This window comes from Sorghum bicolor, chromosome 3, assembly GCF_000003195.3.
Source record: "Sorghum bicolor cultivar BTx623 chromosome 3, Sorghum_bicolor_NCBIv3, whole genome shotgun sequence".
In the NCBI taxonomy this organism is placed as follows: domain Eukaryota; kingdom Viridiplantae; phylum Streptophyta; class Magnoliopsida; order Poales; family Poaceae; genus Sorghum; species Sorghum bicolor.
Genome location: NC_012872.2, coordinates 54,818,326 through 54,835,260, shown reverse-complemented (window position 1 = coordinate 54,835,260; position 16,935 = coordinate 54,818,326). Strand labels below are relative to the sequence as shown.

Below are 16,935 nucleotides of genomic sequence, written 5' to 3'. Positions count from 1 at the left end.
ATTTGGTTCTAACGCGCTGTTTTGCTCTAAAATTTTTTTCTTTTCTTCTTATCACATTGAATCTACGCATGTATAGACTAATTACATAGTTTATATGTGATTTATAAAATAAATCTTTTAAATATAATTAGTCTATGATTAGCCACTAATTATCAAATAAAACGAGAATATTACAGTAGTCAAATGAAAAAAATTCGTGAAGTAAACCAGGCCTCATGCTCAGCGGCTGGGTTGGAGCCAAAAATGCGCGTGCGCTGTACTGTACGTCCTGTCTGAAGTTCTGATCACACACCTTGTGCTTTGTCGCACTTGTTTCTAGATGCAAATGCAAATCATTCCCCACGTTTAGCACCGTAAAAGCTGATCACTTGCTGTTCCATGCTTGTAAAACCAGCACAAGTGGCTGGCACAAAAGCGATCAGCTTAGCGTGGCAGATCTGCTGCTCCTATATATCATCAGCCCTAGCGGATCTGCACTGCGTGCTCTAGTTTGTTTATCGACAATTGCCCACATCATTCTTACAACTTCATTTGTTGTATAATTTAGGTGACAGCATAATGGTCTGGTCCCAGTGTAGACTGTAGGCCAGAGGAGAATAACTGCATCACAAGAAATACGTAAAGATATAGTGGCCTTGTAGCTATGCTACTCTCTTGCCTCCTGGCCTTTTCATGCTTAGAATACAATGTTTTCTAAAATAAAGTTGTTAGGAAATGGCTACATAAATTACTTCTATGTTGAAATCCCAGTCGGATCCATATACAGCAGTCAGTCTTCTATCTATTTTCTTATAAACAGAAATACTTTATAACGATATCATATCGTCCATTGGCTTTTGCCCTCTAATAACAAGTAACACCTGCAAACTCTGATCATACAACAGCCCAGTCACAACACAAATCAATAGCGCTGGAGAAAAGATGATGCAAGATCCTCTGTCATGTCTTTGAGAGGTATAAATAATTAACTAAATCCAATGGTTCATAGGTATGGCAAAGCTAATCTATAGGCATGGACAGTACCCCGTATACATGAATACATGACAGCCACTTCTTGAATGAACAAGAGTTAAGGCACGACATTCCAATTCCAAACAACTGCAATAGTTCCCTAGGACTACTCTTAAGGCAGATTAGTTTGTTTCAGAATACTTGAAACCATGCTTCCTGAAATATTCTCGAAATCCATACACGCTCTGGTCATAGTTGAACTGCAGGAGATACAATGCACCGTCAGCTCAACAAGAAAACATGGATTCAACTATTGAACTGACAGGCACCAGCTTACAGGTAGCACTTTTACAGAATACTTAGTGATGTTAGGATCCACGCTCTTTCCTTGGCTTGCAGCCTGAGCAAGTAGAGAAAAAGTCATATAGCCAAGACAAAATAAATGAAAACATGTTCATGGTCGTGAAAGAAAAATTTCTGCAACTTTACAACCAATAAATAGCGGCGCCTGAGGATGAAATAATGAAAATGTAATTTTAGCCTTGTAGACAGCTGAACAAGTGCTCCCTCCATTTTAAATTAATGGGTGTGTAGTTTCTAATTGTTGTTCAAGATTAGAGGGCGTGTACATGTCCCCAAGCTTCTTTTTTCTTGCTTTTTGCCAAAAGTATAACACATTAAATGTGCATGCAAGTTTCCTGTGAGTTGTTCCACAAGGAGAAGATTGCATGCACTCATTAGTTAAGGAGAAATTAAGGGTTTAAGCATGGGCAATTTAGCTGTGCAACATTGGTCTATGTGCTAAATAGGAACATGTCTAGTAAAACCAAACAGTCTATGAGGCGCACAGGATTCCCTACAAGCCAGGGCTGTTTTGGGAAGAGAAGCCCTCCCAAATGTGGCCTAAGGCTTATGATACCATTCAAGATCAACAAACTAAGTAAATGCTGGTAGGATATGGGGCTCTTTCTCAAAGTGGAAACACTATGACCCTGAATTAGATTTGAAGTGGACTGTATTGTATCATAAAGCGCATATATTTCCAGGAACTTGGTTTATAACCACAAGCTACAATACCAGGAACCATTTTTTTAAAAAAAAAATTATTGGAAAAGAGCATAAGCCTTCCAGCATTGGTCTATGTGCTAAATAGGAACATGCATAGTAAAACCAAACGGTCATGAGCTGCTCACAGAATTCCCTACAAGCCAGAGCTGTTTTGGGAAGAGAAGCCCTCCCAAGCGTGGCCTAAGGCTTATGATACCATTCTCAACAAACTAAATGCTGGTAGGATAGGGGGGTCTTTCTCGAAGTGGGTAGATTTGAAGTTCCAAAATCCATGAAGTGGATTGAATCATAAAGCACATGACAATATTGTATCGTGTTCTTGGTTTATACCCACAAGCTAAACAATTTTTTTTTAAAAAAAAAGAAAACTTTTAACAGAAAAGAGCATAAGCCTTCCAGCTTGTTGGCAAGACAAAAAGAAAGGAAAGCATGTGCCACGGACAATATTGTTGTGAAAGAAAAATATCTGAACCTCTACAGCCAATCAATAGCGTTATCTGAGGATGGACGAATGAAAACAACATTTTAGACTTGTACACAGCAGAGCAAGTAATTATTAAGGCTTCTGATAGCATTTTAAGATAAAAATGAACACTTGTAGATAACATAGAGCTCTTTCTCAAAATGAAAACATTATAGGTCCCTGAGTTAGATTTTGATGTTCCAAAATCCATGAAGTGGAATGAATCATAAAGGGAAAATATTTCCAGGAAATTGGTTTATACCTACAATATCAGAAATTATTTAACTTTTTGTCAAACAAGAGCATTACTTCCAGCTTGTTGAACATCTCATTTGTCAATTCATGTTTCACTTGCTTCTAGCCATGAATACTAAGGAGATTATAAAGAATAAAAAATCAAGAAGGCAAAATGACCACAATACAATGATAGTAACTTAGCAGGCAACAAGCTCAGAACTAAATTCTGCCTTGATCCACTATGCAGTTTTCTGTTATCCCAGTGGACACAAATTAAATAAAAGCTGTGAAATGGTAACAAGAGAATGAATGGAAATTGCATGAAAGATCCAAACAAAGAACTTGAAACATTTAAACCTACAAATGTCAAGTATATAATGATAACCTGTTCTGGGTTGTAAAATACTTCAACAAATGGATATTCATTTCTTTGCCTTGTGAGGCAAAACCCTGGGTACTTCGGGCACTCAACCTGATGGCAGACAAGAAGAATGTTCAATGGCTACTTTGCTGGAAGCAAGTACAGTTTGTCATGTGACAAGAAGTATCCAACAAAAGGGGGAAACTGAAGGTTTATATAGCTTAATCAAGCATATTTATGTGAATCATAATAATCGAGTACCAAAAAGAACCGATCCCCCTATCACACACACAGAATGAAGCTAATTTTGTATCAAGTTGCGTGTCTAAGTGAAAAATAAAGTAGAAAATAGAATGAGACAACCAGAAACAAACTTTGTAGCTTTATCATCAGATAAATAATGGTTTTAACTCACAAAGAAAAAATTGTAGTTTAGGCATCATAGGCTATAACATATACAGTTTTAATTTAGCCACCAAGTAGTTACTGATACATCATAAGTTCAAAGTATTATCCAAATAGTTCATCAATTAAAAGTGATCTGACAAGACTGTAAAATGAAATTTTCTTGTAAATATAAAATCAAGAGTAGCTTACTCGGACAAACTTGATATGTGGGTAAAACTTAGCCGCAGCCTCTTCCAGTACTTTATCAAGATGCTGTGTATATGTGCACCTAACAAAATGCAATTTTTAGGATTGAAGCAAGAACTGTCAATTCATGAGCTTGCTATTCTAGTTAGTGTTTCTGAAAAAAAAAATACAGGAGAGTTAGTATACTTAATAGTAAAGGCAACAACTACAGGCCTGCCTTCATGTAATAGCTGCACAAACTGACGCTCAGATGTGAATGGTATAATTCTTGATGGCCCTAGGTCCTTGGGATATCCAGTGTAGTACCTGTAATTTTCAAGATTAAGATAACATTAAGTGTTAGTTTCATACAAGCAAGGCTTACTTGACCCCTAAGCAAGCAACCCTGATCTCTAATTAACCCTAACACTAATGGGCTATGGCACCAGCCCAGGCCCAATAGGTCCCTTACGTACTCTAACATTAAGGCATATCATTACATGGTAAAATAAAAAGGCAATAGAGTTTAGTTCCAAGAACAGTATATATACAAGCCAACTCATGCATTGTTTGTGTATTGACAAGTTATTTTAAGATTTAGGTCTACGTCTACCATGACTTCAGGTGCTGGGAAACTGTTTTTTGCATACTCGATGGTCTATTTTAAATTCTCAACAGTGCGGATCCACACAAGGTATGATTTGAAGACGAGATGACAGGTTCACATTACAACTAGTGCACATTGGCGGAGCTAGGGAGGGTGTATATGCCTTTGTGGGTGCAAGAGTTTGTAATATGTGGGTGCATATATGATGAAAAATTAGCTTTTATCACTGTTTTTTTTAATTTTTTTTGTGGGTGCAGCTGCACCCACTAATTTCAACGTAGCTCCGCCCCTGCTAGTGCACAATAGAGACATTACTTTGTTTCTAAACCTTAGTGAAAGGACAAGTGGCAATCACACTTGTCACTACCGAAATGTGATATGATAAGCCAAGAGCATATGTAGGCTGCTATGGGTTCATAATCTATCTTCTTACTTCTTATATAACAAGTAACAACAACAGCAACAAAAGCCTTTTAGTCTCAAGCAAGTTGGGGTAGGCTAGAATAGAAACCCAACATGAGCAACCAACAAAAAGGGATAAAATTCTATCTTCTGATCTAACTGAAAAATGAGAACCATCATCAAATAGAGCATGCTCAAATTTCTCTCTAACAATAAAAAAAACATAGCTAAGAAAATTATCTAGAAGATCAACTATTAGTTATGCATTCTTCTGTTATACTTGAATTAATTGGCATAACAGCAGTATGATGAATAGATAAACTTAAACCTGTGTGAGTTGCATGTTCTGCTGAAAAAGTGCAAATGAATAATGAGCTGGAACGCTTAACAACAATTCATGTATCCTTACTTGCATGTTGACCGAAGTTGAGAAACCATCCTATCAAGAAAAGACTCATCCATCATCTCCAAGGATCCAATTCAAGTTTAGGTGCAACGTTGTCCTACGGCAATGAACAAATTACATTAATAGTGGACAAAAATAAGACTGAACTGACAGTATCTTGCATGACTCAATCATGCATGATACTTTAGTCGCTTAGTGCACAAATAAGGGGAAACGGAGTTCACTAACAACATATTAGAAAAACAGAGAGAAAAATGGTATGAAACTGGTTGCAGGCTTATCTAATATAGTAATATGACCTTTCTCACATAAAAAACATATCGCAGGCTTATCTAATATAGTAATACGACCCTTCTCACACAAAAAACATAAGTACGTAAAACAGAACATTTGTCTCCCTCCCAGTCCCAGTCCCAAGGGCAGGTGATGTATGTATGATTAATACAGAGGAATTGCTAACCTAACAGGACTGGCATAAATTAGCAGAGCCTGTGAGCACCAACCAGTAGCTTCCCTCAATGCACCACACGCTCAACTGGCCAAGCAGAATGAGAACTAAAAATATAACAATCATAGTAAAAGTTCAACACAAATCCTCCAATGACATCAACAAGCTAACAGGTTAGGTGGAACTTTGGAGGTGTTAAACAGTTAATTCTACAGCATAACCAACATTTCACTAACAGGAAAACTTAGAACTTGGAAAGCAATCAATGAATCACACAAAGCAATCAATTATCAAGTTACATCCTTACACATATTGCCCATAACAATACACTAATATCCGTAAAATTCACCCAATAACCCAAGCAGCAGCATGCACTTAACAATAGGTCTGATGTTGGAAAAATATGAGACAGTGCTTCAAAGTGTCATTCACCAAAAAGAAAACTGCACATTAAAGTGCCACAGGAGAATCCAAAAGTAAGGAAATAACAAACTAGAAAGACTCAAAACCTGCTAGGAGCTGATGGCACCCAATTCCAACACAACTCAGTTGCAGCCTCACCGACATGTTCATGATGCCCCAATCTACAGGCCACAGCTCTGAAGCCTGGCTAGCCATGCCGTAATGACGCTCGCTATGCCACTGGCTTATGCTCCCATGCCTAAGTATTGTTATTTCACCAAGCACTTGTGCAAAAGCTGCCTACCAACACCAATCAAATATAAACCAGGGCAATGCAAATGCATAGTAGATATGAAATTTGAGCTCTGACCTTAGTTTGCATTAGAAAAAACTAAGACAGATACAAGGCAAAGACACAGCATAGTCCAATTCCTAGGACAACGAGTACACTGTACCGTAATTCATCGGTATAACTGAGCTCGAGATTAGGCCAACCGCAATCAAATTGAACAATCTGAATACTGACTGCTCTTTAATAAATACGAGGTTAATTCTTTACAAATTTCAGATCGACACTCGTGAACAATTCGGTTTTCTTCAGCCTATCCTCCGTGGGGGAAAAAATAGCCCCATTCCCAAAGTAGAAATACGGCGGATCACCGGCGGAGCCAATGGCCGGGCTCCCACGGTACAGCAGAGGCGGGAGGGGAGAGGGAGGTGCGTACGCAGGGTCGACGGCCGCTGCGCGGAGGACGGAGGCGAGGGCGCGAGGCGACTGGCGAGAGGCGGGAGGGGGAGCCGCCGACGCCGCCGCCGAGCCTGGGACTGCCCCTCCGTCGCTGAGGGACCGAGCGCGGCGCTGCGAGGAAGATGGAGCGTCGGCGCTGAGCTGCAAGGAGGCGGCGGTGCGTGGGTTTAATGGCCCACTAAATAAAAGCCCATAAAATTCCTTTTCTCTTTTCTTTTTTATTTCTTTTTTAGCAACTTCTATTTTTTTCTTTCTAACGTCTTTTGATAAATTAGCACCTATATATATAATTAATATCTATATATCTAAAATAATATATGTTAGGGATCATACTAGTGTCACCATGACCCAATTATATAACATTGTGATATAGTGATTCATCTAAAAATACTTTAAAAAATATAAACTCCAAAGGGGAATTATGAATTCATTTGTTCTTTCTCAACTGTTTTCCATTCTCTTCTCTATTTATTCGGTTTAAGATAAAAAATCTAAATGTTTACTATATCACAAAATTCTTAAGAGATTAGAAACACTTAAGCACGCTTAAACTTAGGCAGTGAGTTACTACTCACTTTGCACTTAACTCTTTTTTATAATATTACGTTATTTTTGTCTTGTTAGTATTAATATAATGTCTCGTTCAGATTTTATAAAACTTTTGACTCCGCCACTATAGTGCACATAGTATATCTTTCAGCCACGCCCGATACATAAAAAACGAAGCTACAAGGCATAATACATGTATACACAAATTCGTCGCCACCGCCAGGGAACAAAACTGTCTAACATTAGGTTCAGCCACGCCGAGTAAGGGGGCATTGGACCCTTGGCCAGCGACCACCAGGCTTTCCATGCCCTCCACCCTTGGATGTGCTGGGCCTCGGCTCGGCCCAACAAGACCACGGCGTTGCTATTGCCGTTTATTTTGGCGCGAGGCTTCGCGTGCTCTCTGTTTTTGGCGCGAGAGTAAGCCGACGTCATATCTGATTTTGGAACTGTAATGGAAGTTATACGTTATACTTATACAAGATAAAAAGACATGTAACGAAGTGCATAAGGGTAAAAACTACGAATGTCTAGTTTGCATGGGAACTGTAATGGATGGGGAGAGGAAATTTTGAAGTGTCATGTCCAGTGGCGGACAAAAAAGAAAGCAAGGTATGGCACAGTAGAATCATATGAGCTCCCTGCTTTGATTAATTGCATAACTATTAAGAGATGACATGTGAACCAGCCAGAATAATGAAGAGTATGGCAGATTTGAGGTAGGGCGGCTGCCACACCTAGCCCTACCGAGAGCTCCGCCACTTGTCATGTCTGATTTCGAAACACAACCATAACCTTCATTTGCCACAAGAACTATTTACAGGACAAACACCAACAAAAGATGGCATATGGTCAAAGTAGAAAGCATGCTTATGTGTTTTCAAGACAAAATTGCCGAGAATCCGTCATTTGAATATGCAATGTGGATGGATTGCGAAGAACAAATAGCAATTATATTATGTATTGATATAAAAAATGCTTTGTTATTATGCATACTAGGTGATGTTGTCAGTTTCACACTATTTTTGGACAAAACAAGGAGAATAGACCTTTTGATGTAGTTGTTGGGTTCAGTTATTTAGGAAAAAACGTGATTTTCAGTGTTATTCTTTTATATGATGAGATATTTGAGTCCTTTGAGTGGCTACTCGAGACACTAGTAATGAGAAGTACACACATTGAGTAAGAATATGAATACTAAACTAAAGAGATATTTCAAATCTGATTTTAATATCATTTGATTTCTTAAACATTTCAAAAAAGTAGGGGGTAAAAGAAATAAGGAGCTGAATTTTAAATCTGAATCAAGAAAAAAATTACTTACAATCAAAACGAGGACACTTAATAGTCTTATATGCTATTGCAAGTTATACACACAAGGTCAATATGAAAAGACTGTGGTAGTATCCACTATGGTGTTGGAAGGCAACAATGAATATCTTATTGCAGTTGGGAGTCCTAATAATGAAGATTTTAGATTTGAGAAAGTACAAAGTCATTGGTGACCCTCTACAACAAACTCGTACATGCAGTTGTGATCAATTATCCGTGTTCTAGAAGTCTTTGATTTGATGAATATCATATCACTCCCGCACAATATGTATTGAAGCGATGGAAGCACCAGCAAAGGGAGAATACGATAGAGAATTCAAGACTAGATGAGTTACTCCGATGCATATTTCTCAGCTTGGCACATCGAGCCGTTAGCTATCCAGAGTGCACTTGTTATTAGTAGGCCACTTGATATCCTTAGCAAGTAACTTGAAGAAGAAACCAATGGTTTTGCTAGATGCTAGTATATGATGAAAACGCTGGAACGAGCGAGCTAGCTTAGGGAGGTGTTATGCACGGACGCTGCTGCTGCGGCGCGCGTCCTTCGTTGTCTGCTGCTGCAACGGCGAGCGCCTGACCTCCGACGTGGTCCGGCGCAGGAGCACCTCCGCCACGCAGATGTTGAGCATGACGCCTCTCCCGCCGGTGCCATCGCGGCGCCTCGACGACGACCCCGGCGAAGCATCACGACGACGCAGCATCAGCTTCGTCGGCGGCGACGAAGAAGGCGACCGCACAACCGGCGCCGAGGACACGCCTGCTGCTTTCAAGGTGCTGAGTGGCTGCGTGAGCATGGAGCTGATGTACGTGTCGAGGATCCGGTTGAGCAGCTGCAGCGGCGACGTCCACCGCGGCGGCGTGCTAGTAGTTTGGCGGCGGCGTAGCCGGCCGAGCCTGCTCCAGGCCGCCGAGCCGAGGACCGTCGTTCGCCGTCCGAGCCTGGTCCCTCTCCCCGGCGTCGTCGTCGTCGGTGCCGCCCGGAGCCGCTGGTAGCCGCTGCAGCTCCCCCGTCCCCGGCGCGCCCAGCACGAGCGGACGCCACGGCAAACGCTGGATCCGATGAACCCCTCCATCTTGTTTGCAAAACAGACCGCAGCAAGATAGAACCGGCTGATGGCTCGTTGAGACGTTTACCGCTGAGTTCGTTGTTGTTTGATGTGTGTTTCTTGGGAGGGTATGTTTTGTAGCGTTGGGAGTGTGACGTGTGTGCTCAATTTGACTGTCTAGAATACTAGCAACGTTGAACTCGTAGATGGGAAATTGTGTCAAGTGTGCGATGGAGCTGCTTGTGTGTGGCCTGGGTCCAGTCGTGCAAGCTGCTGCGGTGGGATTGACCCGACCTGGTTGTTGCCGCAGGGCAGCGCTGCGCAGCCTGACGGGGCCGGTGGGTAAGACCGAGGGCCGGGCCGACCAATAACGCTGATGAGACACCACCAACGTCTGGAGTTGACTCGATAACAAGGACAAGGAGACAGAGAGAGACCCCGAATCCAGATGGCCGCGCCGGGCTTGCCTGCCTTTCATTCGCGCACTGCGGGTGCGGGGCAGAGTTGATTGGCGCCCGCGCCGCGCCGCGCCACGCACGCATCGCCCGGCCCCCCGCACCGCGCTCTGCCGCTGCAGGTGCACCAATGTAAGCGGCTGACCGCGACACGCGATAGGTTGAAGCGAGGGGCGGCTGATGAGGAAGTGTGTGTGTGTGAGGAAGCCGCGTGATGAGTTTGCAGGAGACTTGGTCAGTTTGGGCACCCTAGCTAGCCTTGGTCAGTTCAGGGCGATTTGCATCGCATCATTACGTGATCGTAGGGCATACTAGCGCTACGTGAACGAAACGAAAGGAAGATACTGCTGACCCTTTTTTTTTTTAAACTTACTGCTCCGACACTTTTTTTAGGACAAGTGATCGATACTGTGTGTGTGTATGGGCCTCGCTGTTTGCAGCCGGGTGCGATGGACACAATGAATGCTCAATTGCTCATGCTCCATGCTTCATGCTTCAAGCATACTCCTATGCTTATTCAAAGCAAATCTTGGAACATCATCTTTAAAAGTTCAAACAAAATACAAAAAAAAAACATCAACAACCGATTTTTTTTTAAACATAAAAAACATCAACACACATGCGACCCCAACAACATGAACTTGGGGCGCACCGGTACACGACACGGACGCTACGCTTTTTCCACCAGGCTTTGCCAACTGCTAGACACGCTCCAGCATCAGCGCTCAGCGGCAACAAAGCACGGCTACGAACTGAAAGCATGCTTACTTAGCTTGCCATACATACATATACTCGATTTACGTAGGATTATAATTAATTAATTAATCGAAACGACACACGTACGCGCAACTAAAATAACCACTCAAGCCGCTGCAGGACGAAGCAGGAGCAGAGACAGCACCGCGGACGCGAGCGCGACGGCGAGGACCAGACTGGAACGCCCGGAGCCGCCGCCGCCGCCGCCGTGCCGCCGGGCCGCACCGGACTTGGACTCATGGCCGTAGTCCCGCGGGTACATCTCCGGCGCCGGCGGCCCGTACCCGTACGTGGTCGGCCACGGGTACCCGTACGGCTGCGGCGGGTAGTAGTACCCGGCCGTCGGTGGAGGGTAGTACGCGGGCACGACCACCACCGGCGCCGGCGGCGGTGGCGAGGGCGACGGCGGGGGCGGCGAGGGGACAGGCGGCGTGTGGTGGGTCGGCACCTCCGGCGGCTCCGGGTGCGGGTCCAGGTCGCAGACGCACATGAAGCACTTGCAGTCCTCGTCGGTGACGATGCCCCGCACCACGGCCGCCGGCGACGCCAGCAGCATGGTGACCACGATCGCGGCCTGCAGCGGCGTCGGCATTCCGGTTCCGCCGCCTCGGATTGGGTTTCTCATGCTAGCTTTTTTTCTTGTTCCGAGTGGTTCAGTGACTTGGGAATCCAAAGCAAGGGTATATAGTGAGTTGGGAAGCATGTGCTGGTGCATCTGCATGGCCTAGTTTTTTCGTGTTGCAGAGTTGCAGGTAGAACGACTGCTCGTTTCTCGGGGTTGCGTGCTCTGCTTCAATGACCAAACCAAATTAACGCAGAGTATTTCCTTTCTGTGGTTTTCACTTTGAGACGGATGGTGTTTAATCTAATCACTTCTGTTGACTCGCTTTTCTCTGATGGATTACCGAGAGACCATTAAAGCCGAGATAGAGCTACAACTGATAGTACGACTACTGCTTGGAGTATCAGGCAGCAATGCCGCGTAATCAGAACGATGACTAAGGTAAGATTCCAGCATAAGCTTCTACTACTAAAACGAGCATAAAGTCGTTGGTGCCTTAGATCTATTAGTATTAGTACTAGCTTTGTTAATGATTGGTACAAAGCACGCAGCGCATGACACGATGCCGCAACCGGCAACCGGCAACCGGCAACCGCAGTAGATGACGACTGAATCTCTCCCACCTGGAAACATTTTTCGTACTGCACTCGGTCACACAGTACTTCAACATGTTGCCTATGGGCTATGGCACGATCTGATAACTAAAAAGTAACTCTGCATCTTTGCAGATCGGAGTGGTCAGAAATTCATAAGTATTTCACAGATTCAGTTGCTGAAAATTCAGAGCTTCTGTGACTGCGAATTATCCAGCACACTGATGTATCAAGGCTATTGCTTTCAAACATACCTATAATGTATAATCTGATGAAATATTTATATGCTTCAATGGTTAGATGAAGGAGAGATAAAATATATGTTCAAAAAAAAGGAGAGATAAAATAATTTTGAAACTTTTATATGCTAATCAGAAAATAAAAATTATCAGACTATGTTTTCAAATTCTCCAGCATATAAACAACCAGAGGAAATAAACAAATGTAGGCAATGACACATGGATGGGCTAATCAACCTTGCTAGCAATCTTCTCGGAGCCATTCTCTCGTTTGCTTGCTGAATACACCTGTAGTAGGCAAGGACTGATGCTTTGGCATGGGCTAATCAACCTTGCTGACAATCTTCTCAGAGCGCTTCTCTTATTTGCTTGCTTCTATATAAAAACAATCGAAACAATGAGAGTTCCTCTGTTTGGTTGTCCATCTATTACTAGCCTGGCTAACTTTCTAAGCCAGGGCATCTGAAGCCTGGCTAGTGCTATGCTAAGCTCAGCTTAGTTAGAGTGTGTTTGGTTGCAAGAATTGTTTGGGTAAACTCACCTTATCTTTACAAAGGTGAGCTTAGCTTCACATGTTGTCCTTTGAGCATTCGTCGAATGGGTGGAAGACGCGCACAACAACGAGCTCTCCCCCATAGCAGACGATGAGGATGGAGCTTCTTCAATCCTGAACTCATTTCCCAGATTGCAATCACTCCATCCTCAACTAATTCCCCAGATTGCAATTGCGTCAGGCGGATCCTCAATCCCCCAATGCCTTGCAGCTCACATGGTTGGGAGCTGACACAACATCAACAACCTGTCGTTGGGAGCATGGGCGAAGCTCATCATAATTCGTATGGACCTCATCGGAACACTCAGCTCCTTGGCCACCTTGTACTCGACCGTGGTTGCCATCTCTGCTCCCTGCGTCGTCACCACCGTTGTTGAGGGCAATCGAGCACGCACCACACTGGCAGTCGTCGTCCTCCTCCGCAAGCACCATGCGCTTGAGCACCGGAAGCACTATATGCGCAACCACTAGACAAGCCCATGCCCGTCAACCTGGCGTAGCATTAGAACCTCCACGGCCATGGCAACGGCACCGTCCTACGCCATGCTGTCCAAATCCTCAGCATCGACACATCATCAACTCAATCTTCAGAAAAGGGATAAGCAGATGCAGATGCTCGCTGGACCTTGTGGAGACGTCAGTATGGGCGAGTGGAGCAGTGAGCAACAAAGAGGAGTGGGGAGGAATGCGGAGGACCGGGTGCGGACGATGACGAGACTGGAACAATAGTTTAGCCAAGCCTGGCCAGAAAAAGCGAATGCCCCCCTAGCCAGGCTATCCCGCTTATGGAGGCCTCCGGTGGCCTCGCTTAGTGAAGGAAACAGGCAACCAGACAGGCCCAATTGAGCCTTAGCAGGTCTGGTTTGGAAATAGCCAGCCTACCAAACAGCCCAATTATCATTTTGCATTTTATCATGGTTTTTATATAACTTAGAGTATGCTATCCACCATTCATTTTTGTGGCATTCAGCCTACGCCATTTTAGCTAATAATTTACCTTTACAGAGCTAAAGTAGATTTGCCACCAATTCAAATTACTATTATTAGAGTTTGGACAGCTAAAGAAACAAAGCCCTGATGTCCTTCTGTAAGAATTCAAGGGAAATGGAAACTCACAAACCAAACAAATATTCTTATATAAAAAAATATGGGGAGATGAAGCCTCCGCAGTTCTGCACTGCACATACTAAAGTTGTCTAGCTAGCTAGCCCACCACCACAAGTTCATTATTTATGAACAAACACATCAGTAAATATATTCTATTGACTGACCAATTATTTCAACACCATTCAGTTTCAAAAGAGGTGCTGCAGGTAAGCTGGGAAATGGTCATACATATTTAGATCACAACAGTAATTTCAGTAACACTTTATAGAGAAGAGGAACAACGTCCATGACACCAAATTAAATATATTTCATTGTGCATTTAGCGCTACTAATTTGATGTTATAAATATTAGTGGTATTTGTATAAATTTGATAGAACTTAAAATGCTTTGCCTTAGGATGATAATAAGTCTAGAAGTTGATTTATTTTTTATCGTAAGGAGTAATATATACGGAGTATATCATTATTTAGTTATAAAGAATCGTCGGCCAGAATTTCAAGCATGCCAATCATTGATACAGAAGTTCCATTACACAATCTGACAATCAGGCCTTTGAAATGTTGTATCAAGCACACACGAACTGTAGAGCCTAGAGCGGCAACATCAGCTTTGATGGCATACTCTGATGACAACTCGTTTTTGATGGCATACCCTTATGTACAAATTGTCTTGGCACAACTCATCTCTACCATGGCAGGCAGGAGACGAAAACCAAACAAAACGAAACAAAAATCCCTTCTTATGAGTGGCGATCCTACGCGACTACCCCTTTGTGGCCTTGTCCTGCAATCTTCCCACCTCACCTTCTTTCACCCCCCACAATGCAAAGCAATTGCAAATCAGACAGAGTCTGCCCATGGCGGACGTTGGCTCTGACGGGTTCCTAGTTCCTACTCTCCCTCCATTTCCACGAGCTAGAAAACCCATTGCTGCCGGATTATTATGGATAAAAGCTCGACAATTTATTTATCACCATCATCGTGAGAAAGCCGTCCGGCTGAAGCACGCCGCGTCACCGAACCCCTGGGGATGCATGCGTGACGAAGCAGTACTCTGCTCTTTGCTGCTCGGTTTGCCCGATGCCCCACCGGTGTAGAAGACACGGGGCTCAGGTTGTGGTGGCGCGGTGAAATCCTTGATCATCCCGTCCAGCATGGACTGCAGATCGGCCAAGCTGTACACTGGCTCCTGCACGAGCAGCAAGGGGAACAAAAAGCGAGCTGTTAATCATCGATGCTAGAGTAGGCATTTTGCATCTTGATTAGCAAGAACATCAGGTAGCTGCTGTTACCTCTCTCCCCACGGTGGCCATGAGCGAGACCATCTCCTGAACGAAGTCGTGGAATCCCTGAAACCATGACAGCACAAGACATATCAGCATGTTGCCATCCAATTTTCCAAATGCGCAGCCAGACATGGGCGAATAGATTGCAGAGCTGCTTACCTCAACGTCCTCCTGGTCGTCGTCGAGCGGGTCGTACATGCCGGCGTCGTACAGCGCCCTCCTCTTGTCATCCGACAGCACTGCGCGCGATTGACACATGCAAACGGAGGAGAAGAGGATGATTAGCAAGCGCGATCAAGGTCGTCCAGTCCAATGCATCGGCTCGGCATCCATTAGGTGCAGGGAGTTTGGGTCCTCTACCTTGGTACGCCTCGTGTATCTGCTGGAACCTGATCTTGGCCTCCTCCGCGCGCGCCGCATCCACGCGGCCGCCGGCGATCTTGTCCGGGTGCCACCTCTGCATCGTCGTCAGAGAAAAGCATGTGTCATGCTCTGTTTCTTGACATCCTCCGGAGCCAAATGCACAATACCAAACCAAAGCGATCGTGTGTTTTACCGATCGCAGGAGTTGCTAGCTAGGATCGAGTAGTACTCTACTCACCATGGCGAGGCGGTGGTACGCGGCGCGGATCTCGGCGGCGGTGGCGCCCGGCTGCACGCCGAGCACCGCGTAGTACGACTGTGCCTGCGGCTGCATCCTCCTCCCGCTCATAACGGGCACTAATCCCTCTCTAGTCTGCCAACCAATCTCCCGAATCTCTGGGCACTTGCACCCCCACCACCACCTCTCGCGCGCTGGTGCAAAGCTAGAGCAACGATCGCCTCTAGTAGTACGGAAGGGACCCGGGCGGGACGGCGGTGGATGAATTGATGGCGATGGCGACGACGGAAAGCGGCGGAGGGTGGCAGCCTGTATATATATACAGAGCACGAGCACGACGGTACAGGCACAGGAGCGAAAAATATCTGGGCGGACAGAAAGGAGCAGAGGATAGACGAAGCCTTGCGAAGCGCGGGCGGGAAGGCACAGGGTGAGGGGACGGAGCCCAAAAATATCTCGCGTCCGGAACGTTCGCGAGCGGACGGAAAAAGCCCACCAGCCTGCCGCGTTGTTCCGTGGGCGGGCCGAGATATTTTGGGCGGGGGTCCAGGGTTCTGTGGCTCCCGTTTGCCTGTTGTGGGCTCGGCCGGCCTTGGAATCTACACCTACTAGTCAATCCCACCACGTGAATCTACTCTGGCTATCATCCCAGCGATCCAAGTCTGTGATTTCGGTACTGTAGCATTTTCGTTTGTTTGTGACAAATATTATCTAATTATAGACTAACTAGAATTAAAAGATTCGCCTCGTGATTTACAGCTAAACTATGTAATTAGTTTTTGTTTTCGTCTATATTTAATATTTTATGTATGTGCCACATAAAATTCGATTTGACGGAGAATCTTAAAAAAAATTTTGGTTTTCAGGGTGAACTAAACGAGGCCTAAGTTTGGATGGGATACGTTTCCCTTTTTCGTTTCTTATAATTTTTTTTTGTTTTTTTAATTTACAGTCGTAGGACGTTTGATACTTTTCATTTCAGGGAACGCACGTAAGTTACGTTGCGGAAATCAATTTGGCGTCCCTGATTGACCGTCGTGGCTCTGTTAACGCACAGTACAGTAACGCATGTTCCATGACAATCTAGTCCATGTTTCAGTAGTCATATGTTTCAGCTTTCTTCTGAACAAGCATGCACGATTGAGGAGGGCGGCCGCCGGCCGACGGAAACAGCCGTCTCCTTCTCGTGC

At 44.4% G+C, this 16,935-nt stretch overlaps 3 protein-coding genes across 4 annotated transcripts; all 3 read right to left on the bottom strand.

Moving 5' to 3' along the window:
• On the bottom strand, positions 835–6,813 carry LOC8082226. Of its 2 annotated transcripts, XM_021455230.1 has the most exons (8): positions 6,644–6,812; positions 5,529–5,603; positions 5,072–5,165; positions 3,861–3,980; positions 3,678–3,756; positions 3,105–3,191; positions 1,289–1,351; positions 835–1,211 (listed from the first exon to the last, which is right to left on the bottom strand). In XM_021455230.1, the coding sequence occupies exons 3-8, from the start codon at positions 5,125–5,127 to the stop codon at positions 1,134–1,136; spliced, it is 483 nt and encodes a 160-aa protein (XP_021310905.1). In that variant the 5' UTR covers positions 5,128–5,165; positions 5,529–5,603; positions 6,644–6,812; the 3' UTR covers positions 835–1,133. The 2 variants fall into 2 exon arrangements, with proteins under 2 accessions (XP_021310905.1, XP_002455924.1); XM_002455879.2 differs by lacking the exon at positions 5,529–5,603 and having other exon boundaries at positions 6,644–6,813.
• Positions 10,565–11,653, bottom strand: LOC8082225 (WAS/WASL-interacting protein family member 3). The gene has a single exon (XM_002455878.2). The coding sequence runs from the start codon at positions 11,523–11,525 to the stop codon at positions 10,911–10,913; it is 615 nt and encodes a 204-aa protein (XP_002455923.2). The 5' UTR covers positions 11,526–11,653; the 3' UTR covers positions 10,565–10,910.
• On the bottom strand, positions 14,353–16,115 carry LOC8082519 (chaperone protein DnaJ). Its single transcript, XM_002455877.2, has 5 exons — positions 15,746–16,115; positions 15,505–15,601; positions 15,304–15,383; positions 15,151–15,207; positions 14,353–15,047 (listed from the first exon to the last, which is right to left on the bottom strand). The coding sequence occupies exons 1-5, from the start codon at positions 15,854–15,856 to the stop codon at positions 14,835–14,837; spliced, it is 558 nt and encodes a 185-aa protein (XP_002455922.1). The 5' UTR covers positions 15,857–16,115; the 3' UTR covers positions 14,353–14,834.